Here is a 27,504-nt window from a genome sequence, read left to right as displayed (position 1 = left end):
GCCTCCTGCCCACGTACGATCAGGAATCTCAGTTTCCCATCAAAGCAAGATTACAGAAGCTTTCTGTAACGTCAACAAGGTCTCCCTTTCCTGGGATTTTTAGCTGTGTTTAAGTAGTGCAGAGCAACATTGCACAACGCGCTGCTCAATGTCTTATTTTCTTCTCCCTGTAGGACTGGCCAACCCCTATACTGGAAAGACGAGGGTCAGAAGAGAGCAGAGGATTAGATGAAATAACATCTGAGAAAAGACCTCAGTCGGACAGTCATGGAAAAGAACAGGACTATCTCGAAAGTGTGTGGATGGTGCTTGTTGGGATAGGACTAAGGGCTAAGCCTGCATGCTGAAGGAATTGTGCAAATCAGGCTTACGTGGGAGGGCACCCGACCAAGCTGACGCGTGGGAGAAAAAAATGGGGCTTGAGCAATGGAAATTCCTGGGATGAGCAAACGTGATAATAAAATAATCCCAGTTTTGTGGTGAAAAAACAAGAACAGCAAATGTGACACCTAAACCACCACTGGCCACTGGTCCATGTGCACCGAGGAGAGGTAGTGAAGGGAGGAGGGGAAAAACAAAATCAATGTTCATACATCAGCATTTTTCAAGAAAAGAAAGCATTATTTTGGAGTGGACTCTGCAGGTCTGAGCTAAAGCTCTTCTCGGCTGTTCGTTACCGGTACTGACTGCAGCAACAAGACACAGGAGGGGTCGCAGCCCGTCCACCCGCGCCGGCACCGGTGGCAGGGGGTATGCCCGGGGCCAGGGTCTGCCCCGCTCCTCATCTACCCTTCTGCTGAGACAGCGTTTGCATTTTGTGCAAGCACGCCAGAAAGCCTCACACAGCGCCCATGGGCCTCACGGCAGTCGCTCTGCTACGAGTTTTGTTAATTTTGAACCTCTTCAGTGCAGAGAACAATGTTCCTGGCCGGGACTTTGGCCTGAGCTATACGTCCTGGGAGTATCGCATAGAAACAAGTATCCCCATCTCACCCTGCTGCCTGGTAAACAGCATTAATCTCGTCCCTGTTGCACAGGGAGCGACTCGGCACAGAGAGAGAAGCAGCAGCAATATCAAGTTACCGGTGGGACAAAGCAGACAAAGTAGATAAATTTAACCCCAATTACACGAACTATTTCAGCAGGTCCAGGCAAGAGGCACAGGCAATCCTCACCTCCTCTTCCGGCTCGCCGCTTCCAAGGGGCTGATATTTCTGTGCGAAGCGGAAAAACGACCTTTTCTGGAAGAGTTTGGCGAAACCTCCTTCTACCATCTTTGCTGCGCAGCGGTGGGAAGCGCCCCGGGGGCCACCGGGACGGTGCCACCCGCTGCCGGCAGCGCTGGCTCGAATTCCCCTGCAAGCGCGGGGCTATGGTTACGGGCAGGGAGAGGCAGCGTTTACCTGCCGCCAAGTCACGCCTTCGGCCGCAGGTGCCGGAGGGAGGCTGCGCACCCTTCCAGCAGCGACGCAGGGTGCTTCGCCCATAAAACCCTGCCGGGGGTAGCCTGTCTGTGTTTAAGACCGTGGCTGATAGAGGAGTGAGGTGGCCCTACGTGCGTGCACGGCCGGCACCCGAAGAGCGGGCTGAGGTCTTGCAGCTCCGTGTTTTCCTCTGCCCTCTGAAAAAATGTTGCGGGAGGAGCGTTGGCGGGTGCCGCACCGCGGGCAGGCAGATAGGGAGGTTGTTTTGCCGAGGCTGCTGCGTGCAGAGGCAAGACAGGTTACACACACTGCCGAGCCTGTTTGTAAGCTTCCAGGCTGGGGAAATTCTCCTTGAGAAATGCTCCAGTCAGCATAACGCCGGTATTTATAAGTATTTACATCAGGGAGAGGGCATAAATGCGTGATGTGTGAATTTGTGATGCTTTTATTTTGTTGTGATATTTGTGATGTTTTTATTAAAACCCACAGTCTTTCATTCGGCAGAGGGGAGTGCTTGCATGGAGGATCCCAACATATGGCTGTAGTTAACAGGTTAATCCTCCTTTCTGAGGATTCATAGCTGCCTGTCAGGGAGCATGGTGCTCTGGTTTGCACCGGGACACCTACGTCCTCCCCCAGGCATCATGACTACAGGATTCACTTAGGCTTAAATTGTCTCTAAGGTGTAAAATATGAGATTAAGATCCTCCTTTGACAGTAAAAACTGCATTGAGGGAATAAATGTCATTCCCAGTCAGAGAAAAACATATGTGCAATTTTCTGCAGGAGAATAGTTTTCTCCTAGGACTTCCAGGTGCCGCCTCCTACCTCTGGGGCAGTGAGTGGAGGGGGTGGCACCCGGACCACGATGGGGCCAAGACCCCAGACTCTCACCTGTGTGACAGCCCACAGTACCCAAAACCTGGCCAAGGTACCCAAAACCTGACCAACTTCCATCAAACTGGTGTTTTCCCAGGGAGCGTTTCAGTGTTGCCTATCTGCTTCTCCCAGGTCCCACCAGCTCTAGCAAAAGCTGCGGAGCCCCGTGGGACACCCCACCAGCGTGATGCTGCCAGCAGCTACAGATAACACACGTTGTCCCAAGCTGTGTCCCACCAAAGGGGGCTGGAGGGAGGGCTTCTTTCCAAAGACCGAGCGGAAAGCGAAGCGATTGGGAAACACCCCGCAAGTAGCCGGGCTCTCGTAAAACACAGCTGGGGCTTCCTAACTCCCTTGGCTCCTGATTGAGAAATGCTTTCTTAATGACCTGAACTGGATGCGTCAGGCAGGTGAAGGAAGTTCCTGCATCGCTGCAACAGCCCTCCTTCCCATGGGAAAATATCCAGGGATAATGCTGGGCGCTGATTTTCAAGCAGCTCACATCCAGGCCCTGCCCAGGGTTTAGGTAAGGTGCTTAGCCAGGGCTCGAAGGCAGCTATATAGAAATTTAGACCTTATCAAACTGTATGGGAATTAGGTGGCAAACCATCTCTGAGCTCGCACAGGCTTTCCAACTGGTCCCCTCCTTCTGTAGCTTTTGTAAGGACCTGGAGCACAGCCAGCTGGCTCTGCCCTGCTCCGGGTAAGGCAGAGCAGGCACCGCCTGGCAAGGAAATACATTCTTCTGCTCATCTGAGTGTGTTTGTAGCAGTCGTAGCCTTGGGATCATATGGAGTCGTGCCTTGTGTCTCTGATAGAAAAATATCTTCCCCCTCTCTAGGCAGGTAGGAAAAAAGATTCCTTGGTTTTGTTCTTGCTTTTCTCATCCCAAAACCTCGCCCATCATCCATGCAACCGGCACCCGGCAAGGGAGCTGCCACCCGCGAGGAGCCCGGGCGTCCTCCTGGGGCTCTGCTGCGCAGCGTCTCCGTGGACCGTGCCGTCCCGAGCGCGGCTCTCGTTAGCCAAGCGCTGCTGACAACGCGGCTAATTGAGCAACAGGCTCGCACTGCCAGTTTCCTTATTTAACTTCCTCCTCTTGACAAAAAGCTGCTGCTTGTGGAAACACATGTAGCTCGCTGCTGTGTACACAATCCGAAGAAGAACAAAATCCAGAATCTAGACAATGTGGACACGGGCCAAGATGCCACATCCCGGCTCGGCGTGGAGGCACCCGCTGTGCTCCGGCGTTGCAGTCACCTTCCCCCTCTCCCAGCCTCGGCTGCAGGGAGGAACGATACAGCGAGGGGTACGACAAAAATACCGAGACAAACAGGACATAGAAAAGGAGAAACACGAGTTGATGAGCATGATAACGCACCGCAATAATTGGTGTGTTTTGGTTTATTATCCAGCAGACCCGCAGCTCGGGAGAAACGGCAGTGTTTGGGCTCAGGACCACGGCCCTGTCTGTCACCTTTATGTTTATACATTTCTGTAACGTGAAATCAAATTTTAGCACCAATGAAATTGAATAAATGCAGAAAGAAAAAGTAGTTGTTGCTGACTATTCGCCACACATTCTGCAAAATTGCTGAACGGACTGGAGTTTCATTTTCTTGCTGCTTTTCATTTCTGCCTGTTAGGAAATCTAATGGAAAATTCATGTATTTTGTGATCTCATGGCTCAGAAAATGCTGGGAATAAACTGAATCAAGACTATAATGTAAAGAAAACAACACTAATACAAGTTGAATTTCTTCATTCTGGTATAAAACATAATTTTCACACTATAAATATATAACACGCGGCCCAATTACAGTACCTTTATAGTATTTCCTATTTAATTGGATAATAAGGCTCAGGGTCAGACTCCAGTTCTAAGTAGGTTATTTGGGAAACCTTTTTTGTTTTTTTGAATATCTGTTATGAAGCCGCATACAGCAAAGCATCCGAGATCTGAGCTTGCGTGGGCCCAAGAGGTTGCCGCTGTGAGGGCAGGGTGCTGCTTTCGGTTCAAAACCCACAGCTCCTTCACCTGCTGCCCTGCCGTAACCAGGGCTCGTCCCACTTTTGTTCCTCTTGTGCCACCTTGAGGGAAAAAATCTCTGGTGCATGGGTGAAATTAGTTACTGAGTTTTCTGCTACCCAGAAATCCAAATCCTCTGCTTTCAGGTTGGGTTTTTCCTACGCCCCTGGGCGGAACATCGGCTGCGCCTGGTTATAAAAGCAAAGAACAGTTTTGGGCCAGGGCTCCTTTCCATCTTCTCAATGCTACTGATAAAGGCCAGGTAAAGCCTTAGGTCTGTCCCTAGGTGTGCCACCAGGAAGGAAGGGGGAATTTAATTAAATCTCTTGGTTCTGTTTGCACAGCCTCCGCTGCTTCAATTGGGAGACTCATCTGGCGGGGCGGCTCAGGCTGGGTGGAATGAGCCCCACCAGCCACGTCTCCGTCTCGGAAACTGTCAAAAGGTCGTCTTCGTTTTGCACAGCTTCTCCCATGGTTCTTGCTACTTTGCTTACATAGAAAGGTAACAAGAAGGAGAAAATAATAGGAAGAAACGGGACTTACCTCTGTAGACTCACCAGCAAAAGGTGGTTTTTTTATTTATCTTTAAAAGACGCTAAAAGATGCTGTAAATCCTTTTGCCACAGACAGACAATCGGTGCTCGCCTGACACCACCTCCAGAGAAAAATCCAGCCTGCGTAGACAGCGTGAGGTGGGAGAAGTAAACAACCCCCTGGGCGAGCAAATCCCTGCTATGCAGTGGGTAAAGAGAAACTGTCAGTCTCCAAAGCCTCTTCCATGGATTGTCTCAACCTCGTAGGCTTCTTCACTGCTCATGAAACTATGGAACAGCTTCCTGAAGGTAACCAAAACACTTCTGCACCATAAAGCTTAATGGAGCTCTGAACTAGGCATGTCAAAATTACAGCATTTTTTTTTTTTATTCTCATATTTACAACTTCTGCAGGTTGCTGACCTAGAGGTGCACGCTGTGGTTTTCAGGCAGACCCCTGACTTCTTGAAGATCTATTATAACGGTTGTCCGTCTGTTGATTCCAGCTGTTGGGTTCATGGATGCATCGATAGGACTTCAGTGTCACCTGCAGATGATGCCTTAGGACACACAATGTTTTTTCCACAAAGACCGTTAGCCAGCTACATCAACAGAAACTACATTTGCTTGCATTAACATGGAAACAAGTTGAAATCAAAACCTAATTTTGTGGTGCTCACCAAATTGATCCTTCTCTTGAAAGCCAAGGTACTTAGTCCACCTCACACTTCACAGCAGGACACCCGAGTTACGTACGCACATCCCGTAACCTCCCCATCCAAACAGGCCATATGACCATTGCCATGAGAACTTCAAGTGATCCCAAGGATGACTTCACTGCCAGACTGAAGAGCTACCCTGACACCTAGTGCTAGCCGGCATCTTCTCAAAACCCACAGAAAACCTTTCCGAAGCAATGAAACCCACTGCTATTCCCTCCTTGGCTAAATTACAGGCAGTTTCTCTCTCTGTGACTCCTCTGTTATGGTTTCAGGGCAGAAGGCAAGCAATGCAGAAGGACTCCTGCCCACTCCTGACGAGCAGGTAGAGCAAGACCGGTGTGGGTGGAGCTGGTGGGATGGTGAAGTTTTGCCTGCTCCTGGAAACGCAGTGTCCAGCAGCCCAGCCTCTCAGCGCCAGGCTCCTCTTTCAGCTCCGGTATCCCGCAGTGGGCACCAGCCCAGCGCTGGCCTCTGACTTGGTTTACTTTTCCACCCTTCAAGGAAGCCTTGGCCTCCTGCAAAGCTGTCTGAGCAGCTGCTTGTGCAGCCTGACCTGGCAGCTGAAACCCAGCTGGCAGCGAACAACAGCTCTGAATCAACAAGGAAAATGCCTGGTCAAATAAAACGGTCACCTTCTACTTGGGTCACCATCACCATCCTCTTTACGGTGCTGTCCATCAGCTCCCTTTTGAGCAATAGAAATGAAGGCGCCAAGAGCTGAGTGAGCGTCTGACTCACCAAGGTGGCCCTCTGAAAGGGGACACTGGTGGTCGATGTGTTTTGGGGGTCTGTCACCTCCCTTCCAGTGGACAAAACGACTCTCGTCTCCCTGCGCCTATGTTTTCTGAGCTCTCCCAGCAACTAAAATTTAAAAGATTTGTCCTTTTTTTCATCATTCGAAGCCAAGCGCACGTCAAGAACACACAACTGAAACTAGGCAGAGTTGAAAAATATACTGGTCACTTTTTATTGAGCACCGAAGTAGCAGAACCTGTACACGCCTAAGCACCAGGGGCACAAACCAGGACGGCTCTGCCTGGAGCTGCCGCAGATCCTCAGCCGCTGCAAGGCAGAGCAGCTCCCCCGGCACCGCCGGCAGTGCTTGAGGATCCCGAAGGCCATGAGTATTGCTAGCACACAGTGATACACGTAAAGGTTATTATAGCACCAAACATGCTTTAAAGTGTACATGGGAACATTAAAAACAACCTACATTAGTGATTTCCTACTGTGCTTCACAAGACTGTTGTCGAGCCATGTGTCTTTGGAGAGAAGATAAGCCGAGGACAACTCATTTGGTCTGTGTTTTCTTTTCAGCATGTGATGGACGTCGGCGTTGAAAACACAGCACATAGACAAGTCTCTTCTGTGGCTTTTGTTTCCGAATTTGACAATTAATAACTTTAAAAGAATGAACTTGAAAAAAGTTCAAGCATTATAGCACCATGAGGAAGGGTGATGTCTTTGATAACACCCAGTAAACAGAAATTCATCAACAAATTATTAATTTGTCAATTTTCTTATTTAAAAATTCTTTTTGCAAGCAGAAAATACCTTTACCATCCCATCCAGCAAGGGGGGCCGGTACGTGCTTTCGTAGCCACAAAAAAGCAGCCACTGAAGTGAATGTGTCCATTCAAATTAAGCATATTTGCTGATGCTTTGCATGATTAGGCTGAGATCTGAAGTTTTAATCTTGCAAATTTGTTAATACTCAAAGACATGTTTTTCAACTGGATCCTCTGATGTTTTTAGGCACTGAATTTTTTATTTTAAAATAGAAAAATTTGGCATTTACTCTTTGGGACTTAGCTGTAGCCATTGAAGCGCTTTGCTCATTTAATCAGAATTTGATTTTTCTGCAAAAAGTAATGCTGAAAAAAAATCAGCCCATTTCACCGAGCAGCACCTAGGAGCAAGGCTGCATTAAGACTTTCATTATGAGCTGTGTTGCTTTAAGTTGTCAAGTAATGTCAGTGGCAAAGCGGCAAGTTTCTGGCCTAAACTGAGATTGGAACTATGGATGGATGGATATATATATATGGATGGACTCCTGTTTCTCCGCAGGAGCTAAGATATCATGGTATGAAGTTGTATATGATAAAATTTTAGAAATAGATCTGTCCAAGTATGGTGTTGCATTTAATAGCTAAAACTTGGAATAAAGGCACAAAGAAGTGAATGGAGTTCAACAAATGAAGACCTTTAGGAAAACGTGGAGCCCTTCATCTGTTCCCTTGCTCTCTAAAGCACGGAGGAGTGTGCCTGTTTATGATAGGAAACAGAAGAGCAGTTTGGCATCTTTCACCTCTCCAGCTGCAAATGTCATACGCAAAGTATCAAGTGTTTTATAGGCGTCTGAGCTTTGGCTTAAAACATTTGGTGAGTGGAAAAAGTCCCATGGCTCGTGGGTGGAAGCAGGCACTTGTATTTGTGAATTGGGTATTTATATGCACTGCTACTACTCTGCAGATTAAAATGCTAATTTTATGCATGCAGATGGGGACACGCACTGAACAGGGGACCAAACATGGCTTCTTTTGCCTAGCAATTCTGGCAGATTTGTCAAAATGAAATGCAACTGTCCCTTTAGGACTGCCACAGAAAAGGAAACATTCATAGAAAATGTGTTTTCCATTTTATAATGCTAAACAGCCAAAAGAAGCTGTAAGGCCCAAACACAAATAACTTGACCTTAAGGATTTATGAAAGTCAGCCTAAGGGTACAGGACTTCTAAAAAGCAGTTGCCCATCTGCCAGACAATCCTTTTAATCACACAAATTTATCCTGCTTTTTCTTTTCTAATACGCGCAACAAATAATCCAGACTTCAGCCTTCTTGCTGAGGTTTTGCAGGTACAAAAACGCAGATGTACATTCTGTGAGTATTAACTGTTCTGGCTAAAAAAAACCAACTTAAAAAGACTGGCACGCATGTGTGTCTCCTTAAATATTGCAGAAAGAAATCTATTCCGTCATCAGCTCTCAATCTGCAGCTCACCAGACTGAGAAGCTAAAGGAAAGTAACTTAAAAAAAAAAACATTTATAAAACCTGTTTTGCTCCTAGCTCAGAGTTCTTCAAATTCTTAAGATTTCAGGCTTAGGCTTGTAGACTGGGTGTCAAACATGGTGAACCCGAGGTATAAATAGGAAAAGAAGAAACCTGCAGGTTTCTTCGAACTGTAACTTATGAAAAGGCTTATTTAAAGTAGTTGTTCGAGATAGGCAGGCACTGGATTTGATCCAGAGAGCCCCTTTAGTCTTACATTCTTGCCTATTCTAATGCAACTTAGATATATTTAGGTACAATTCTGACGTCACTTCATTTTTATAATACTGAGTTATGTTCATGGTCGTGAAATCCGCATCGGTCACATAACACGCACATAAAGGGCAGGCTCTGTTCCAGCGGCCTGAGAATGGTGCCGTGGCTTATAGGGATCCGCTCGGAGGTATTTACATTTCACCGGTCGAAGGGCAGCAGATAAATGGTGGGGTTTCTTTCAGTGGATCACATTTCTCCCCCTGTTGATAGGCTTAACATCTAGACTCATCCTGTTCCTTGAATAGCAAAATCTTTTTATCACTGGTGGGCAGGGATCGGGGTAAAGCTGGAGATGTGCTCGTGATGATTTGGGACCAGAATTCTTCCAAACCAGAAAACTGTTGGGTAAAGCATTCCTTGACAGCTGCTTAACAGAGTGGTCCAGCTGCGTGAAAATCAAACAAAAAAAAGGAATTAAAATATTTATCCTTCCTGGGATGTTTGCACAGAACTTGTCCTTATGTAGCTGTGTAATCTTAACAGTCAGTCTGACGCAGGTACATAAAAGACACACTGAACTGCTTTGTTTTCATAACTGCCAGTTAAGCTCAAGTTAGTTTTAAAGTGAAGCTGAAGGTGTTGAGAAAACCATCTTGGGACAGACCTTTGGTATAATAAATATTTTCACTCTTGCCTAATTCAAAGCCTGATAAAATGATTGGAGCTTTTTCAGTTGGCTTCGCTCTGGCCAGATACATTTACTCCCACGAGTGGCTCATACTGTTCAGTGCAACTGTTGGCACACATAAAGTTACCCCACAAAATCACCCATATGCCTAAGTATTTGCAAGACTGACGCTTACTGCAATCAGTCCAAAATAAAGAGCTTTTTAATTTGTCTTGCAGGAGCCTAGAAGAAGCCCCTAAACAGAAAGTTTAAACTCTTAAGGCTCACAAAGTTTTGCAGTATTTATTTTTCATCCTGAAAATCACTCCATCCTCTCAACACCTACAAGGCAAAGGTTCTTCAAAGCAATCAGGTGCATCTTGTGAAATTAGAGTAAAAAGTGGGAGGGGTATAGCGAGAGCTGGGAAGGACATTAACTTCTCCATGGACAGTTTGCAGAGTTCAATCTCCAATGCCACAGGTTCTTGGGATACTTTTACAGCACCATCTGTTTGTCGGCATAGGTGTTTCAGCTCAATTCATGGAGCCTGAGGTATGCACCTGTACGTAGTTTTAAGGTGCTGTCCTTATGCTGGTGTAAGAGAGGTAATTTCACCCTCAACCAACCATTTCTTTAAATAATTGCATACTAAGCACCATCTATCTTCACCCAGCTTTCCCTTTCTTCACAGGACACTTACCCAGACGCACCATTGACTAGCCTAAATGCTTCTGCTGGTTTTTCACATAGCCGACGACATTGTTGGAGTTGCTTCCTGTAAAACAAATAGCAGCAAAGTTAGATTTCAAGTTAGTCTGTGGCAAATGTTTTCCCAAGATTCTCTAAGCAGTACAGTTTTCCTGGTCTCATTATTTAGCAGTTCTCTGGGAGAGCTGCGATAGCCTGCTGGACAGAGGAAAGTTGATCCTTTCATAGTTTTTTCAGCTAAACTGGCCAAATTTGGCTGCTTGTAAATCTTATCATATCAAAGATGTTATATCTGAATATCACTTCCAATCTGATCTGACTGTCCCCCTCTAGATCCAAGAGTTAGCAGAAACCAGGAGCTTTGAAGCCATGAGAAAAGCGATCTTCTGGAAGATCCTCCTGCTTTCTTTGCGACACGTATTTATCAATTTGTGCAAGGGACCTGACACCTCTTGTGGTTGCAGATAACAAGAAGGGACTGATTCCTCAGGCTCCAGTCATCTCTTATCACGTACCACAATACAAGCTCTTGGCAAAAGACCCTGCTTTTGACAAAGTTCTGTGTTCATCTGCAAGGAGTCCTGGGCCATGAGGAAAGCTTCAAAAATATACTTAAAAATAACTAAAGGTTATTGGATTGGGTGTTTCTCATCCCTTGGGTGGGAACCCCTGGCAGAAGGCTGCACCATTTAACACATTGTGTAACAGCTGGAGGCACTCAAGAGTCCCTAGTCGGGGCATTGCAGATCTTAAAATAAGATCTTTTGACCAAAACATAGACAGTTGAGGCTAAAGAATCTCTTTTTGCTATGTACAAACCTTCATTTCATAAGCAGCAAATTTCTTGCAAGCAAGGCAATAACTATAAAGCTTAATAATAGCAAACACTTCGTGCCAATGGCTTACCAAAATATTCCTTGTAATACTTATGCCTCAGGTTGCGTCCATCTGCAAAAGAAGGCACGTAATGAGAACATACCCAGGCAGCCTTCATTCTTTGTGTGAAACTCCGGCCTTCTGTGTACAGCACAGAGAAATTATAGATACGGAAATAAGAACCTCACAAACAGGAAAATAAAAGATCTCTGTAGCTGAAGTAGTGTAGGCAGCTATAAACCTCTTATAAAACTGTTGAGATTATTGAACTATGTGGACTTTCCCTGAGAGTGGTTAACTGCTGGCCACTAGCATGTTATATTCTTTTCAGTAGCTGTGAGTCAAGGAATCGCAGACTTTCTCAAATGAAAGAAAATTTGGGTAAAATTTCAGACTATCTATTAGTGTTTTACATAATTCAAGTTCCAGCCAGGTTTTTCTGTTTGCCATTTATATAATTATTTAAGCTCTTAGAAATACCTTGTGTCTAAGAGCCATACAGCTATACATTACATTAGTTACTATGGATGTTACTAAAGAAAAAGTTATAAAAGAATAAAAGAGATGATCAAAAAGCCCTGGAAAAAATCTTAGTCTTTTCTGGAAGCAGTTCAGAGATGTGGATTGACGCTTCCCCTGGCTTTTGCAGTGACCAAATGGCAAAACTGATGTCTCATGTCTCTACACCAAGCTGATTTGTAGCCCAGTGGAGACATACATATCCTACTGTTCAATGAAGTTACATATACCTAGACATGTTACGAGCTTTCCTGGAAAATAGTTTGGCCTATATAAGTTCCTTGGTTGGGCAAATGTGTCAGCAGAATAAAGGAAACTATGTTTTGGATGCAGAAAGCAGAGTCAGAAGTGAAATCTGGCATTTGAAACTCATAGCTCTTAGTTAAGTGTGTAGTGCTATTTTTTGTGCTGCGTAATAATGGCACGTGCAGGTTACTGCCTGCTCTGCTTACACAATCCCAGAGGACACTGGCATACAGAGCAAACAAGAAGTGTGTCCCCTGCTTTGGGTATTCTACATAGCTCAGCCAACATCAAGGGCAATAGAGACTTGAGATCGCTGCGGAGCGCGGACTGCCGCCCAGCCCAGCTGTCACGCACTGCCCTGGGGCCTTGGGCTGCCCAGAAAACCCAGGAAGCCCATGAGAGCAGATGTACTGCCAGATGTCCTTCAAAGCCAGTGAGCGCATACCGTCCCTTGCTGGTGTTTGCAGGACAGAACAAGAAAGGAAAGGAGATTTCCAGTCAACTAACCTGGATTTCCACGGAGCTTGATGCACTGGCCCCTGTTAGGGATTCCTTCAGCTGTGTTACCTGGGTTGATGATATGGCATTCATAGCCTGTGGGGCAATGCAGAGGCTCATCTCCATCCTCAGTGGTACTGCAGGCCTCAGCTGCAAAAGAAGCCTGCAGGTCACAAATCATGGCTTTAACACCCACAGGTAACCCAAATATGACAACACGTCCACCTTCTTCTGTATCTCCTCCCAGACAGCATCTCAGACTACTTCCCATGCAAGGGTATCCAGGAGCTAACACCTCCAAAGAAGCCTGGCAGAGCCCGTGATCCACTTCACACCTTAGACAAAAAACTGACGTGTCTAGCATGGTATGGGGAGTGCAGGTCAGCCCGATTACCTGTAACGACACTCCGCCCACAGCCTGTTGCGCAGGGTCTGTGTGAGGGCTGGAGAGTGGTGAAGACAGACCACCACTGACCACCATGCTTGCACTGATAGGTGGTCGCTCCATGCATCTTTTTCCTCCGAGCAGCCATAAGTCTGTTCCAGCCAGTGTTTCAGGCTGGGTGAGGAATCAGGGAAACGTAACCAAGAAGCCGGCAGTTTGCTGCTTTGTTCTTTGCTCCACACCCATTAACTTGCTGATGAATTTCAACCTCAGATGTGACTCACTATGGAGTAAGGCAGTACTACTCCCTGTTACAAACGGAGGCTTTAACCTTGACCCTGGATTTTCAACAAGTGCAGAGCAGAATAAGAAAGTGAAGCAGGACTCACAGGCGGTGTTTGTGTCCATTCAATGTACAGGCTATGCAGGGACACTCCACCCTTTCATTTGCCAGGATTTTAATTTCAAGGACCCCTGCTGTAATTCTCATGCCATGACTGATGGTTCTTATTTCACTAATTACTCCCTCAAGCTGAGATGAAGGTGTTAAGATAAGAACAAATAATATTAGCATGACAGGGACAGATGAGGAGGAACCTATTTTATCTTATTTCTAGCAGTGCAACTCCAATGAGCTGGAGGCAGAATTTTCTCTTGACGAACTAGGAATTTTCATAATAGATGAGAATTCGGCAAGTCTGATACCATCTGTGTAAGACCAAAGAGGGTAATTTATTGGCACTACCTGTGTCTGACTAAAGCTGATCAAAAGCTGGAATAGCCTTTCCATGAGGAAATTAAGAACTTCAGGCATACATACATCTGGGGATGTCTCGTAGAAGAAAACTTCTCTTCCCACCTCCCCACTCCCTCCTTGTTTGACTTTGAGGTATTGGAAAAAATTAATGAAAAGACCTTTCTCTGTGGAATTAACCTGAGAAGCCCAGTCTCATTAGCAGTCCCCAAGCTTAGATGCTCCCAGCTCCATGTCAGCTCGACACAAGTCTGCAGCAGTTTGCCAGGGCTCTCGTTCAAAGAAGCCTTCAGACCCAAGAGCCAGAGCCCCAGCCCAAGGCATCTGTGTGGTGAGGCCACTCTGGATTAAGAGGTCTCCTAATCCAAGTCCGCCCACAGTCTTTCAGGCAGCTGGCAGAAAATCTGTGTATGCTGACAAAGCCTTTTTCTAAAAAATTATACATTTCTACTTATTTCAAGAATGGATACAAATCCAGTTCTCTGGAGTACTCCTAGTGCTCTGCTGGATAAGCCATATCCATAAAAAGCAACCAATTTACTGCACCAGAAACTAGCCTGCTGCACAATACAGCGTTATTCTTAAGGAACCTCCAGACAAATACCAGCAGCCCCAGCATCCCAACAACCTTGCCAAGCCCTGTGTTTGGTGAATATATTATTTAGTGCCTTTTGTATAATTACTGATCTCACAGAGAAGACAGTGAAAGGTACTGTACCTTGTAAGACTTCCTCTGGGCCATCCAAAAGCCACCCATTTCCTCCCAGCCAGCGGGGTTTGGGCTGAACCAACCAGTCTAAAACTGTAAAAGACAGGAACAAGAAACCACAGAGTGAAGGTGGAGTAGCCATAGGGCATACAGTTATGGAAAAGTCACAGACTTCCTCTAACAGCCAGTGACGAGGCTGCCCGGCTCCTGAAAGATGGATTTGAGTTTTCAGCAAGATACTTATATTCATGCTATTGTTGTCGCAGTGGCAAGAGAGCCATGGATGTTATCCAGGGCCCCAAGAACCTGCTGTGATAAAGGCCAAACCAGCTGTTGTTTCCCATCCTCTGATCCCATGGCATGGATCAGATGAGATGGCTGCCTGGCTTCTGTGAGCACTAATTCAGATTGGGATTACTTCTTTTCCTGAACATGTAATCCCAGGAAAAGAACTGGCCTCAAACGATTTCTATCATTTGTGCTGGTAGAAATTTTGCAACACCAGCTGACCTTGGATAATTCCTGGATTCAGCAGTCATCCCAGAAATCAGAAGTGTGGAACCGAAGCTTTATCCTCAACTCACACTCAAACCATGCCTCGCTCCTGAGACCCAATGCACATGGGGATGACTACCGTGACTTGTGCATGCTTCTCTCTACCGTAATTTGATCACTGGGTCTACTCTACCTGGCGGTGGCTGTACAGACTCCAGGCAGGCGTAGATGCACCCGTTGTAGCAGCAGCGCTTGTGCCTTTCGCACTCTGAATCCGACCGGCAGCTGGGCACCTCACAGGCTCGGTCAGGCAGAGTCTGGGGCGGTGGGGGGCAGCGGTCGTTCTTCTGGTAGTGGGAACTGTGAGAATGAAGAGGGTACTCATAATCCTTGCAAAGAAAAGAAAAGGAAACAAAGGTTTGGCATAAGGTGAATACCAAACATCCCATCAGTTGAAACAGAAGAGGGAATTTCAAAGTGGTTTTCAAATATTCATTAGAGAGGAGAATTAACCATTCAGCTCCCCCAGCCCTGTCTTCAGCACACTGAAGAGAGAGCTGTATGATCACCTTAGCCCACTGCTTTGGAAACACCAAACCACCAAATTATTGTGTGGAACTCATTTTATAATTAAGCTTATTGTAATGACAATGAGGAGGCAAAGAAAAAAAAAATCCTTTCAGGTCTTTTATACTTGTCTGGGAAACAGAGAGAAACACTCCAGGCATCCTCACGACGAGCACGCCAAAACACTTTCATAGTAAAGCAGTGGAAATGATGGCACTGTTTTGTTTTGAGGTTATGTCCCCAAATGGGACCTGGAACTAATGTCCCAGGTAGCACCTGTCTCCTCAATAGGCTCCTTCTACTTTCATCACCTCCTTCTGCACCAGAACTTACAGGGGAGTCTTTCAAGCTTATCCACTGGCTTGTTACATTAGAGACCATTTTGAAAACATGAGATGATCTGGGTGAGATCTGTGTAGGTGATGTCAGTTTAATCCTGAAGAAAATGAGGCTGTGTTTGACTACAGCAGAAAGGAGCCCAGCTGCTCATTGCACACTGAAAGGACAAGGGAGATCTGAAGTGGATTAACAGGCACAGGATTTTACCAGAACCATTTATAAGAGGCAGCATTCAGGTTGTTATTCACGCTGGTGGCATTTTAGCAAGAAGCCAACTCCCTCCAACAGAGAGGTGAATCACCCAAGCCCACTCCTTTCTCACCTGTGGCTGAACTACTCATCTCTGGGCTTGAGCTCCGCTCCCCAGAGCAGCATAAAATACTCAGGAAGGGCAATCAGTTCTCAGATTTATTAACAAACATTAATAAGCTCTAATCACATCAAAAGATGGATTCTGGATTTGCACTTTTAAAAGAGACTAGCATCTAGCCAGAGGTATGAAGTGAGCGCTGCCATGCGCTCGCTAGCAGGCTGTTGAGTTTAAGAGTCCTACATATACTTGGCCTGATCACTGTTGTGTTATGAAATCAGTGACGAACAACTGGGGTTGTTATTCCAAGAAACAGCATGGTGCAACTGTCCCTGAGGGGGTCTCTAGGAAATTTCACCATCAGGCTATGGAGAAATTTGAGGTGAGACTAATATCCCTCTTTAGCTACATCTGCTACATCCTCATTGTTGAAACCTCCCAACAGCTTCTGTGGAGCACGTGTGCCTTTTGCGAAACACCATGTCCCCACATGCACTGTCCAAAAAAATGTCCTAGGAGAGGCCCCAGGAGGTCCCTTGCCCCGCGGACTGACCGCTGGCCCGCACGGCCTCTGCTGCTGTGTGTGACTGAGCAGCAAGCATCAGTAACGGTGGAAACAACATCATCCTCACTCCCTTGGGATAATTTGTAATGTAGGGAATGAAGGCAATCCCAAGGGACACCAAAAGAAATAACAATGCACATCGATGTGGTACTGATGTCAGAAAGTTTACTTCCATATTGCACATAGCAGAGAATCATATCGATAAGGTGGTGGTTTCTACACCAAAGCTGACCTCCTTTCTTTGAGCCATAGCTAGGGCGAAACGGAGAGCAGCGAAGTTTCTCTGCTGCCTGGCTGCACAGCGATTGAGTGTCAGCCCATGTAGAAATACAGAGAAAAGTCAGGATGATTAAAAGTTTTAATTTCTGTTAGAAGATGTACATTAAAGAAAATCCATATCCTGGTTATATCTATAATTGGTTAAATAATGTGTATGTGTGTCTGTGTGTGAGAGACAGTGAATTCCTAGTATTTCCACAAATGACAGCCTCCTGCCCTGTTCCCAGTATCAGCCTGCCCTGTTCTCAATATCAAAAACCAATTTCCTTCTGCTTTTTCCTTAGCTGTTTCCATTAAGTGAACAAGAAACTGCTCAAAAACCCTTCCATGAGGTTGTTTTCCCATGAATTGATAGGCTGTTTGAACCATAAAATAAGTTTGAAAAAAAATATTTCCTAATTTTGATGATGTTTTCAATGTTAAAGTGTAAAACAATGTGTAAGCTATCACATCACCCCATTCCTCAAAAGCTGAAAACACTCCAGCTTTGAAATAACATGCTTTTGAATCGAAGATATTGCAAGTTCAACTTTTTTTGCTGTTGTTGGATTTTAAATAGAGAAAATGCTTGGACCAAGTATAACTTTGGGATATAAGAGAGCATTTAACAGTAAAACGATGCAGTTCCAAACGTTTAGCAGGTCTCCTTGCTGGAGGGAGCGTTCTTCCTGGAAGGTCACAGTTTACTACTCGATTATTTGAAATGTCAGCTGCAGACTGAAATGTGACCAAAATAATACCGGCAACTCATGGATACATGAAAAAAAAACCAAACCCCAAACAATTACTGCCGTTGCTTCACAGATGATTCAGAAACCAAGAAGCCAACATTGCAATGAACAGTTGGCTCAATGAATGAGATTTCCTTTTGGGAACAATATAACATTTTTAGCCAATTAACTTTGTACCTCATGACCTCTCTGCCCATTTTCTCTATTCACCTATTGCTCTGAACCCCTTTCTTTCAAAACCTCACGGTCAAAAAAATATTTTTTGCGCATTTGATCTAATAAAACCATTGCCACTGCTTTATGTATGCATAAACCATTCCAGTGGGAAACAAGATTCCCTCATTCCCAAAATAGCCGGGTTAAGGATGTCTCCAGGTACGGGTTACAAGGTCTTTTTAAAAGCTCTCCCAAGATTCACAGTTTGGCTCTGAGCATAGCTCAGATTTATTATTTTTACAGATTGTGACAACAGTCGAAATTTCTTCCTTTAAGAATATTTTTCAATGCAGGAGGCAAACTGCTGTTTCCCATGGAGACTTAGTAAATCACTTAAATTACAATATCTGCCTTAGACATATCCAGAAACAAAGTAAGGGGAAAAGTTCAGAGTTCAGCTGAGGAGCCCTGGAGGTCAGTAAAGATGACTAGGAAAAACCTGAATGCACTCACTCACTCTCAATCCCTATTTTCAACAGTAACTGTGGGATGCAGTCTGCCTCCAAAAAATCCCAGATCTGTTCCATTATTTGTGCCTGAAACTGGACCCTGGCCTTGTGTCAAAGCACAATTCTCTGCTAATTCATATTCTGCATGGCCGCCCCTGAGATCACGCGTGAGGTTTATTCCCAGCCTCCAGTCACCAGTTCTGTCCCTGGCAGGTATTTCCAAACATAAACCACCATATCTCTGAAACAATACACACTTAGGAGGAATTTAGAGCCCTCCAATATTTCTATCAAAGACCTGGAAAAACACAGATCAAAGTTGCAAATATCAGACTGAAGGAGGGTTAAATAATCTGAAGGACAAGACCAAAACAATAGGAATAATATTCTCCTGCTATTGACTCTGGGTTAGTAGTTTTGGTTCTGGTGTCTGTAGCACTGGAAGATTGTTGCAAAATTCGGGTGGGCTCAAAGAAGATGCACGACAGCGATTAGAGGACTGGAAAGCAGGGAATACAGTGCAAGGCTCGTATGTGCGTATGCAGGTTTCAATGCGGGGGCTGAAGGCAGCTCTGCTCATACGTTACTCTAAGGCACATGCGGAACAGACGTCTCATGGGAGGTGTGTGCTGATCTGGTAGACGGAGAGGGTATCTCAGTGTTGATTTATGACAGCTGGCTGGAGGGTAAATAAATTGTTGGAAGAACATTACAGCAGCTGTGAGGAATTCTTCATTTCTGGAAATCTTTAAAAGAAGGCTGGATTTTTTTCTAAAATGCTTGATGCAGTTGACACTGGAATAAAATCAAGACTGCCCCAGGTTCTTCCAATAGACATGTGGGTGTCTCGATAATGAACTGAAGAGCACCCCCAGGTAGCTCCCTCCCTCTGCCCTTTGGGAACAGTCCACAGCCTCTGCGGGGGCTGCAGAACACCAGCTGCAAATCACTAAACTTGATGAGTGGAGTGTCCCTCTGGCTACAAAATACATGGAATTGCTAAAAGGTGCAAGCCCAGCTCCTCCATCCCACTGTGACTGCCAATTTTTTCTTCTCACTGCATCCCCTCTCCTCTTTCTCCCTTCTCTGTTCCCACTTGACCCCTCCTTGCCAACCAACACCCTTCCTCAGAGTCCATCATGAAAAACTCCTGGCCAGACCTCAAGCCAGTTCCTCATCGTAACACCTGCTCGGCGTTCTGCAGCCAGCTGTTTGGTGGATGCATTGCTCCTGCTGCGGACTCAGACTTTTTGGACTCAGACAACATCACTCTCAGCCAACTCCCTACCCCTCACCGCCTCTCTGCCCTAGAGACCTTGCCTGTGTCCTTCTGGGGGGTCCCACAGGGATGTCTATGGCCCATCTCTTGTATGGCTCCATGTTGCCGTGAGCACCTCCATCTGTTACCCCTCTATCCGAGTGACTCACAAATCAGCTGTTCCACCCACAGCCTGTGATTTTCAAATTGTAGGGAACACACAGCAGTTGGTAGAAAAGAAAGCATCTCTCTGAGAAACAAGAGGGGCTGCCAAAACAGTCTCTTGGTGGATAAGAGGATGGAGAGCAGACACCTTCCTCCTTACAAGGCTTTGAGGAGAAGGAAAAAGAAATGCATTTTCTGTTTTTCCTAGATAAGATGTTTCCGTCAATATGAGCAATTCTAGCTGAGCTTGCCAGATCAGTAGCACCTGGATTCACGGCTGCCAGAAAAAAACAGTCCTTTGAAGAACCGCAGATTGAAAGAAGAGGATATATCCTCAGGGGAGTGGGCTCCGTGCTTCTACAGAGCACATTATCGGAAGTTCAACATGTAAATTCCTGTTCTACTCCTGTCCTATCTCTCTGGGTCATTTACTTCACTGCTCCTATTGCATTTGGGCTTTGCATTGAAATATGACAGAAAAACATGCTAATAAATACACGCTCCAGTGAGTGATTTTGCAGGGAACACAGCTCTTCACATCACCATTTTCCAATTAAAGTGCAAACTAGATGACACCCTGTCCCAAGGGAGGCTACAGTGAAGAAAATTTCTTATTTTAAAATACTGGGGTGCCTTTCAAATATTAGCACAAGGTTTTCTGCAAAGTTTCCAGGAGACAAGAGCACCTTATTTCAGTTCATTCAGCACGGGCAAAAGACGTGTGGCACATTCTGAGTCAGCAATCGCACAAACCAGATGTAGCTGTCCCCAGACATCACTCTAGATGTCATGGGCAAAAAAGCATCCACTTCAAATTAAAAGTTTTTGTATGTGGCTACAGAAAACAGGTGGAGGGATCCCTCTGTGACACCAAGGAGCTGTTTATGCACATGCAATGGCTGAAAGATGCAATCAGACCCGAGCGTGAGAGAACAGACTGGCTGGGGCTTCCACCTAAGCAATCCAAGGGGCAGAAGCCTTGGGTCAGTGCTGGTTTCTAAGGGGACTTGAATAGAGTAAGTAAAAATTTCAAATTCATATTGTTTTTCTTCCTAAACAGCAGGTCCTAAAAGTCAAGCTATCACATTATTTTCCTTTTTTTTTTTTTTTTTTAAATTTCCTCCATGGCCACTTCTAACAGTCTTTTGGCCCAGACACACCAGAACAAGACCTAGCACCATCCTTTTATCCACTCACAGTAACCTGTTGCTGCTTCAGTTTCAATTCCAGTAAGTACCTAGTGCTCTAAGTACCGCCACAGATTTGGAAATGGTGGTTGTGCTCAGTACCCCACCGGTGAACCACCACACGGCTCTTTATCCCCTGTAACGCCCTGGGCAGACACAGCAAGTGCTCCAGTGCTCCCTGGGTGCACAGGGGACACGGGAGCCTCTGCAGCTCCATGCTGTGTTTTCTTGCACAGAGTCTCCTGCCTTCCCCGGTTTGTTCTTACTTGGGATGGCTTGAGGATAAGAAGGCAGCTTAACGTGTGATTGGGACGCTACTCTGACACCATGGATCTGGAGGTCTCTGTGCTCCAGTGATTTACAAAACCCTAGGCAATGTCACCATCCCTCTAGTACACGCTGTCACTAGGAGCTGGAGATATGTCCCCATTTACCCCCAAAGGCGGTGGGGGAACTGGGCAGGGAACCCTCCTCCCTGCTCTAAGCAATGAATAACACCATTATCTTCTTTTCACTAAATCTATCCCCAGACACATAGGTTTTGCATTCCCTCTCTCCCCATTCACGCTTCCCTCGCTGCCCTATGAAGCTTCCAGGAAAAGCAGCGACGGCTGCTGTACCAACGTCTTCTCACTGTTCCAAGCGTGCTTTACAAGCTTCCCATTGCAGCAGCTAGGTGGCAAAAGTTTAGTACAGCCTGGGAAACTTAATGCAACCCTTTTATAAAGAGACAGCGTGCAGATTCAAATACTTCTTATTCTAAAATGCTACACATGCGTAAAGAAAACTCCCCTTTCACGGTGAGCATACCCAGCTCCCCCAAAATCACCCCGCTGCAGTTTACTCACATCATATTTCTCCGTCATTTTCAGATGTAGAGCACGCTTCCAGAGATTCCTTGCACAGCCCGAATCTGGCAGCAAAACTAAGACACACAAGGCTGCAGTGAAGACCTTTTTACAGAAATGCATCTCTGACAGCACCCTGGAATCCGTTTTCCCAAAGAGAGATGAAATAAGGAGCCCAGCTTTCGGGATCCAGACAATTCAGAGTCTTGGCAAGGAGGGAGGGAGATGGGGAGGGAGGGAGAGCGAGGGCTGATCGCTGGTGAGAGCCGCTTTTCGCTGCGCAGCTTCTGGGAAGGGAAAGGGGGGAAAAAAAAACAAAGGAGCCCACAAGCAGAAGCCAGGAGCTGCTGTTGAACTTCTTTACTCAAAGTTAGATCAGGTTCTCGGCTCACATGTTCACACAAAGCACATGCTCTCCTTGAATGATAGATGGGAAGATTATTTGGAAAGATTATTTTTAGACCTTTGTTCCCAACATCTGGCATCCTCAGAGAGCCCCATTCAAAGCCAAAGCGTGGGATCAGATGACAGCTGCCGCAGGGGGAAATAAAGGTCTTGGAGGGGTGGGCTCGGCAGCTTCTAGCAAACAGCTCACCCAAACTGTCCAAGCTACTCAGCTCTCCCTTTGTGTGCTTCCCACTGTGCCCTGAGCTGTGGTTTTGGATCATGTTTTGACAAAGTGATAACTTCATATGAAGATTGCTTGAAGGAAATGATTTCAAGACATGATAAACATGCAGGGGCTTTAATTAAACTAAGTTGACGTTAGCTTTCTGCAAATGATTTCGAAGAAAGGGAAGACGTGGCCATTGGGGAAAAATAAATCCATATGCATGGGTGGGGAATAGGGAAGGAAGGTGGTTTAGAAATGATATGACCAAATGGAAAGCAAGGAAGGGGATGTGAGTCAGGCTGTGCCTCATAATGGGAGAGACGGAGAGGCTGGACGTGGGGTATTGGACACCTGGATGGACGTTCAGGCACCCAGATGCCTGAAGGTCAAGAATGGATTTATGAAATCAGGCTGAAAGCATCCCAGCATCCCGCCCAGGATGGGGACAGAGGCAGGTGCCAAAGAAAAAGTATGACAACAGGGCAACTGTTAGATATACATGAGTATAGATACATATATACATATGTATATGTATGCATGCATATACTTTCACAGCCTTCAGTAATGATGTTCAGGACTTCCTGAGCCAAATGTGGGGGCTGTTTATTTTATAATCCTCCATGAACTTCTCCTCAGCAGCTTGTCCAGCCTCCACCTGGAAGGAAGGAAGAAATGGAACCACAAAGCTAGTCCAGATACAAGCACTAAGCCCTGCTTGCCTTCAGTTTACCCTGACTGCAGCCCTGCTCTACAGCCGAGGTAAAGCGGAGGGAGGCTTGCTGGATGCACTGAATTTATTTTATATCTGCTGTAAAATGGGTCTGCACAGGAGTGTTAAGACTCCGTGGACAAATAAAAAAAAAATCTTCCGATTCTTCCTTATACCTGAAAGCTGTTGGCAAGTCACTTTGATCCATGCCTAAGTGTCAACAGCTGCATGTAGGTGGTAGCCAAAGGATTTCACCTCCAAGCTTGCCAAAATATGGTGATGGGAATCTGAAGAACAAGTGAGGTGTGGGTTTTAAAAGCTCTGTATTTAATGGAATATATTTGATTTATTCAGAGATAAGGGGGTTACAGGGTTTCTAGCAGTAACTGTGCTTTGGGACAGTCCTGTCCATATCTCTACTGCTGTAGAAAGCTTCTAGCAACAAAACCTGTTCAGTTCACACCAGGGAATTTAGTTGGTAAGAAAAGGCAAGCAGGGACTGCTGTTATGGGAGGAAAGTAGAGAAAGAAGGGCGGAGAAAGAGAATGAAGAGTTAAACTGGGAAGGGTCACCTCCCTGCCAGCTGCAGCAATGTAAGGAGGTCCTCCTGGGACCGGCAGAGCAAGCTGCCTTGTATCTGCGGGGAGTCTATGGACTCCCAAAGGAGCTCTGATGGTAAGTGTCTTAGAGGGGATCTCTGTGGAGATGCACTGACCGTATATTGCTCTGTGTTTGTATAATCTTCATCTCTGCTTGATCCATAGGTTGCTCCTGCAATAACATGACGGTCGCTCCCTAAGGTGTGAGCGGGGTCTTGGGGGGCTGACAGGATTTGGGGAGATGCCATGGCACAGTTGTTTCAGGCACGGATGGGGACAAGGAGCGTGCATTTGGGCTGGAGAGCCTTTCACGGCAGAGAGGCTTCATCACCCTCCACCAGGCTACTGAGAAGACCGTCTCAGCAGAAAGCATGGCTCCAGGTCCTTGTCACCTGCTTCGCACCATCCTGCCGGTTCTCCTCTCTCCCAAAGCTGTACTCACCCATTTAAAACAGTATTTATCCCAGTTTTCCTTTAAACAGGTCATTTCCCTCAGGCTATCTTCTCTTCTGCATTTAATAAGGCTAACTGTGGATAACTCATGTCCACAGGTCAGTCTATGGCTACGCAAAGTGATGATATACCCTAATGACTGAAGTGCTACCTTCAGATGAAAGCAGAGCTCAGCACCAACGGGTCGCAGTCATCTCCACCCAAATCTCATCCAAATGTCATCTGAAATCAGCAGCTGTGCTGCAGTCAGTGAAAGGCACACTCAGACATCTTCAGTACATCTAGAGAGGAATATATATATCACTACCATAAGACTTCAACTTGTGGCTTTCTTTTTTATTGCTCAGAGAACTTTGTCTGACACAACAGGATGCCTCCAATTCCTTTTAAAAACAAATCTTCCCTGTTTTTTGCAATATTAATATCTGCACCTTGATAAAGCACCTTTCAGGCACAACTGGGAGCTCCCACCAATGTCCTGACTCCTGTGTTGTTAAGGTGACAAACGACATGGCTGGCTGCACAGAACAAACAAGATTTTTTCTTAAGAGTATTCCTACTTTATTTATGTCTTTTTGCTGATATTTCACTTGTCTGTGCTCTTGCTGAAACCCAAACCAGCGTGAAACAACAACTGTTCACAACAAATCTCCCTAATTTAATTTCATTTTTGTTGTTTGTTTCATATACTTGCAATCTGGAATTGGAGCAACTAATTCTAAAGATTAATTAGCTACTTCAGACACCATTTACTGACCTTTCTTTTGGCAGATATACAGCTTTGACATTTATCCGGGAGAAACTAGGGTCTGTGTGTTACAGTTCATGGATTGTATACCAAAGAAGTGAGCATTCTCCTGCAGGACCAAACTTCAACAGCTGGTCATGGTCTTCACATAAAAATGAACGTTGATGTTATAACACTTAGGCCTCCTGCACACAACCATTTCACCTTAACTTCCCAAAGTACTGCATGCAATGCCTGGACTGGATTATCCCTACTATCAGCTGGGGAAACTGAGGCACAGGGTGGGTGATTTGCTGAAATTAGACCTTCTTCCATCTGCACAACCAAACTGCTAGAGTTGTAACAGCTCAGTCTAGGCCAGGGCTCTGTGCTTCAGTGCTCTATACTCACATTCAATAGGGAATTCTTCATGCCACCCATTTCCATTCCTCACATGCGTCTACCTCCAGCCTCTCTTGGACACTAGGCAAGGGATTTTACACTTTTTATAGGATTAAGAAACACTTCTTTAGCTGGCAACATTGGAAAGAATATATTTCTCACCTTTTCTGGATATTCTCCTTGGTCATCCCTGGCAGGGCTGTGTCATCACAGGCCAAATGCAGGCCATCTTTAGCCCATTTCATATCCACGTTGCCCTCCCATTTGGAGCCCGGTGCACACCTAAACCAAGAGAGACTTCAGTCCTCTCAGTTACAGAGGCTCCTTGCTCCTGCTACAGAGCAGTTCATGTCTTATCAACTTCACTTTTGAACGGCCCATTCAAAAAGAAAAAGGAAAAAAAAAAGGAAAAAAAAAAGCAGCAGCTTTGACTTTCTGAAGAATTTCTTGTTTAGCAAAGCAGTTCTCAGCAGATTTATGGCTCCAACTATTAGTATAAAGCATTCTTAGCAGCTTGTGAAGTAATTATAGGAATCAGGCACAAATCTTTAGCAAACATAGCCACTGGCAATAATTAGAAATTTAAAATTTACTGCTAAGCAGATTTCTGAGTTGTGTTACTTTAAATGCTAGGTATTTGGTGACGTATGATGTTTTTAAAACTACTATTACAAGAAAGAGAGAAAATTAACTGTCATTTTCTCTTAAACTACATCTTATCTACACACAACAGTTGGGCCACTGTCATTTATTCTAAGTGGAGCAACTCCCTCTGGTGATGGTTACATCCATATAAAGTTGCTGTCTGGCTATCCAGGGGTAAGTAGGGTATCCAGGGGTAAGTGGGGTAAGTGATGCTGGTATAAGACATCCTTGGGCTATTATAATGTCTTGGCTAGATTTGGCTCCTGCTTGTCCGAAATCTTGGGCATTCAGCAGGCAACAAGTATAGGAACGTACCTAACTGTATCCACGCTGAGCAATTTGCCCAGGGAAAGCATTAAAGTGAAAAGCCACGCACCTAACCAGCACATCTGCAAAACGTGCGTGAACCAAGCAGTAAGCAAATTTTCTACTAGTGAAAGTTTACAGTGTGCTCAGTTGTGTCATTCATAATAAAATGGTTTTTTGTCCTACATGCTTGTCCAGGGAATACGCAGAACATCACTAAGTCAAGATTTCCCTGCTTCAAGATTTGTGGTGCAGTTCCCCCCACAAAATTCCTGCTGCCTTCAAGAATGTTAAATGAGATTGCTTCATACATCATCACTGAGCAAAGAGTCATCTCCTGTGCATGAATCTGTGCGAATTTCCATTCCACAAATGGTTTCAATAAGGCAAATTCTGCAGTAACATAAATTGCAGGCAGATGATAGCGGGAGAATGTGGCCGAGACTTGAGCATCTCCCCAGGACCTGTGAAACCTTCAGCATCATTTGTTACAGCGAGGAAGATGTATCTGAATAAAAGGACGGGCATTTTATCAGGCTAGGAGAATGAAATCACTTTTGGAACCAGGATTCGTGCTGCCTGATTAGAGTGAATTAACTAATGGGTTTTAAAAATGTTCTCAGGGAGGTTCTGAGTGAAAGTCACGGGGTGTTTGTGCAGCCAAGGAAAAATGTCTTTCTCCAGCCAAAAACAAGTGAGGTAGGTCAGCCTAAGCCAAGACTTCCCCTTTCCCAGAGGAAAGATCTGACTTTTAAGGAAAGATTATGTCAAAGAGAGAGTTTCCTCTGAGCACACAACTCCAGCAGCATGAGGTGACTCATTTTAGCTTGATATAATCACAGTACCTTCATGCCAGGGGCTGCTGCAATTCCTTATCCGTGGCGCTTACAGGCCTGCTGCTTCCTCGCCAGCTCTGCATAGGTTCCGTTGCCAAGAGCAAAGGACAATGGTTTTCTGGGAGTTAAGCAGGTTAGAGACTGTTGATATTACCTGATCCAGTGGGAAGGCAAGGTTACAGCTGCTCTGCCTCCCCCCGTCTGCTGCACGGCCAGATGGGGTGGCTGGCCGGGGGGCCCTGCCTGACGTACCACTCGGGAAGGGGGTTTATGTGGCCTGGGGGAGAGCTGCAGCTGTGTGCTGGGATCAGCAAAGGGTGATAGAGCACTTCCCAGGGCTTCTCATGGGTCAGATACATCAGGAGAACAACTCCACTGATCACAGTGACAAAAATCCAAGCTAACGCTCCTCCCTGCTACTCCCAGCTGCCTTGTGAAGGCTCAGCACAGGGGGCTTACCAATCAGACTTCCACTCAGTTTTAGGAAATCAGCAAAAACAAGTAAATGCAGAATATTTTTGTTGTGAATATGAGCACAGAAAAACCATAGCCCTGATTCAGCTTCCCTCAGCTAAACCTGCCACGTGAA

The 27,504-nt window shown here is 45.6% G+C and overlaps 2 protein-coding genes across 3 annotated transcripts in view; both read right to left on the bottom strand.

Moving 5' to 3' along the window:
* ATP2C2 (ATPase secretory pathway Ca2+ transporting 2) overlaps nucleotides 1–1,778 on the bottom strand; it is a 28,321-nt gene extending 26,543 nt beyond the window's left edge. Inside the window, exon 1 of one of the 2 annotated variants that reach the window (XM_087739897.1) lies at nucleotides 1,404–1,778. In XM_087739897.1, the coding sequence (XP_087596023.1) occupies nucleotides 1,404–1,487 (84 nt within the window). In that variant the 5' untranslated portion in view covers nucleotides 1,488–1,778. Of the gene's footprint in view, nucleotides 1–1,175 lie in introns of both variants that reach the window. The other variant, XM_009477439.2, reaches the window with a different exon arrangement.
* Nucleotides 1,779–6,525: 4,747 nt separating this feature from the next.
* WFDC1 (WAP four-disulfide core domain 1) lies at nucleotides 6,526–22,132 on the bottom strand. The gene is made up of 7 exons (XM_009477440.2): nucleotides 21,626–22,132; nucleotides 14,905–15,100; nucleotides 14,226–14,309; nucleotides 12,378–12,518; nucleotides 11,136–11,177; nucleotides 10,222–10,296; nucleotides 6,526–9,298 (listed from the first exon to the last, which is right to left on the bottom strand). Exons 1-6 carry the CDS (start codon nucleotides 21,746–21,748, stop codon nucleotides 10,238–10,240), a joined length of 645 nt encoding a protein of 214 aa, XP_009475715.1. The 5' UTR covers nucleotides 21,749–22,132; the 3' UTR covers nucleotides 6,526–9,298; nucleotides 10,222–10,237.
* Between the last annotated feature and the right edge of the window lie 5,372 nt (nucleotides 22,133–27,504).

Source organism: Nipponia nippon, unplaced genomic scaffold (assembly GCF_047370975.1).
Source record: "Nipponia nippon isolate SJK-2023a ecotype South Korea unplaced genomic scaffold, ASM4737097v1 scaffold_7, whole genome shotgun sequence".
In the NCBI taxonomy this organism is placed as follows: Eukaryota; Metazoa; Chordata; class Aves; order Pelecaniformes; family Threskiornithidae; genus Nipponia; species Nipponia nippon.
Note: the sequence above shows the minus strand (reverse complement) of the source record. Positions and strands in the feature narration are given on the sequence as shown.

Bases quoted from the DNA above. Each gene is read 5' to 3' on its own strand.
- WFDC1 (XM_009477440.2), bottom strand. From the start codon at position 21,748: ATGCATTTCTGTAAAAAGGTCTTCACTGCAGCCTTGTGTGTCTTAGTT. The intron at 15,101-21,625 runs GTGAGTAAACTG...TTTCTTTGCAAG, and splicing joins AAATGACGGAGAAATATGAT to GATTATGAGTACCCTCTTCA. The intron at 12,519-14,225 runs GTACAGTACCTT...CTTCTTTTGCAG, and splicing joins CCCAGAGGAAGTCTTACAAG to CTGAGGCCTGCAGTACCACT.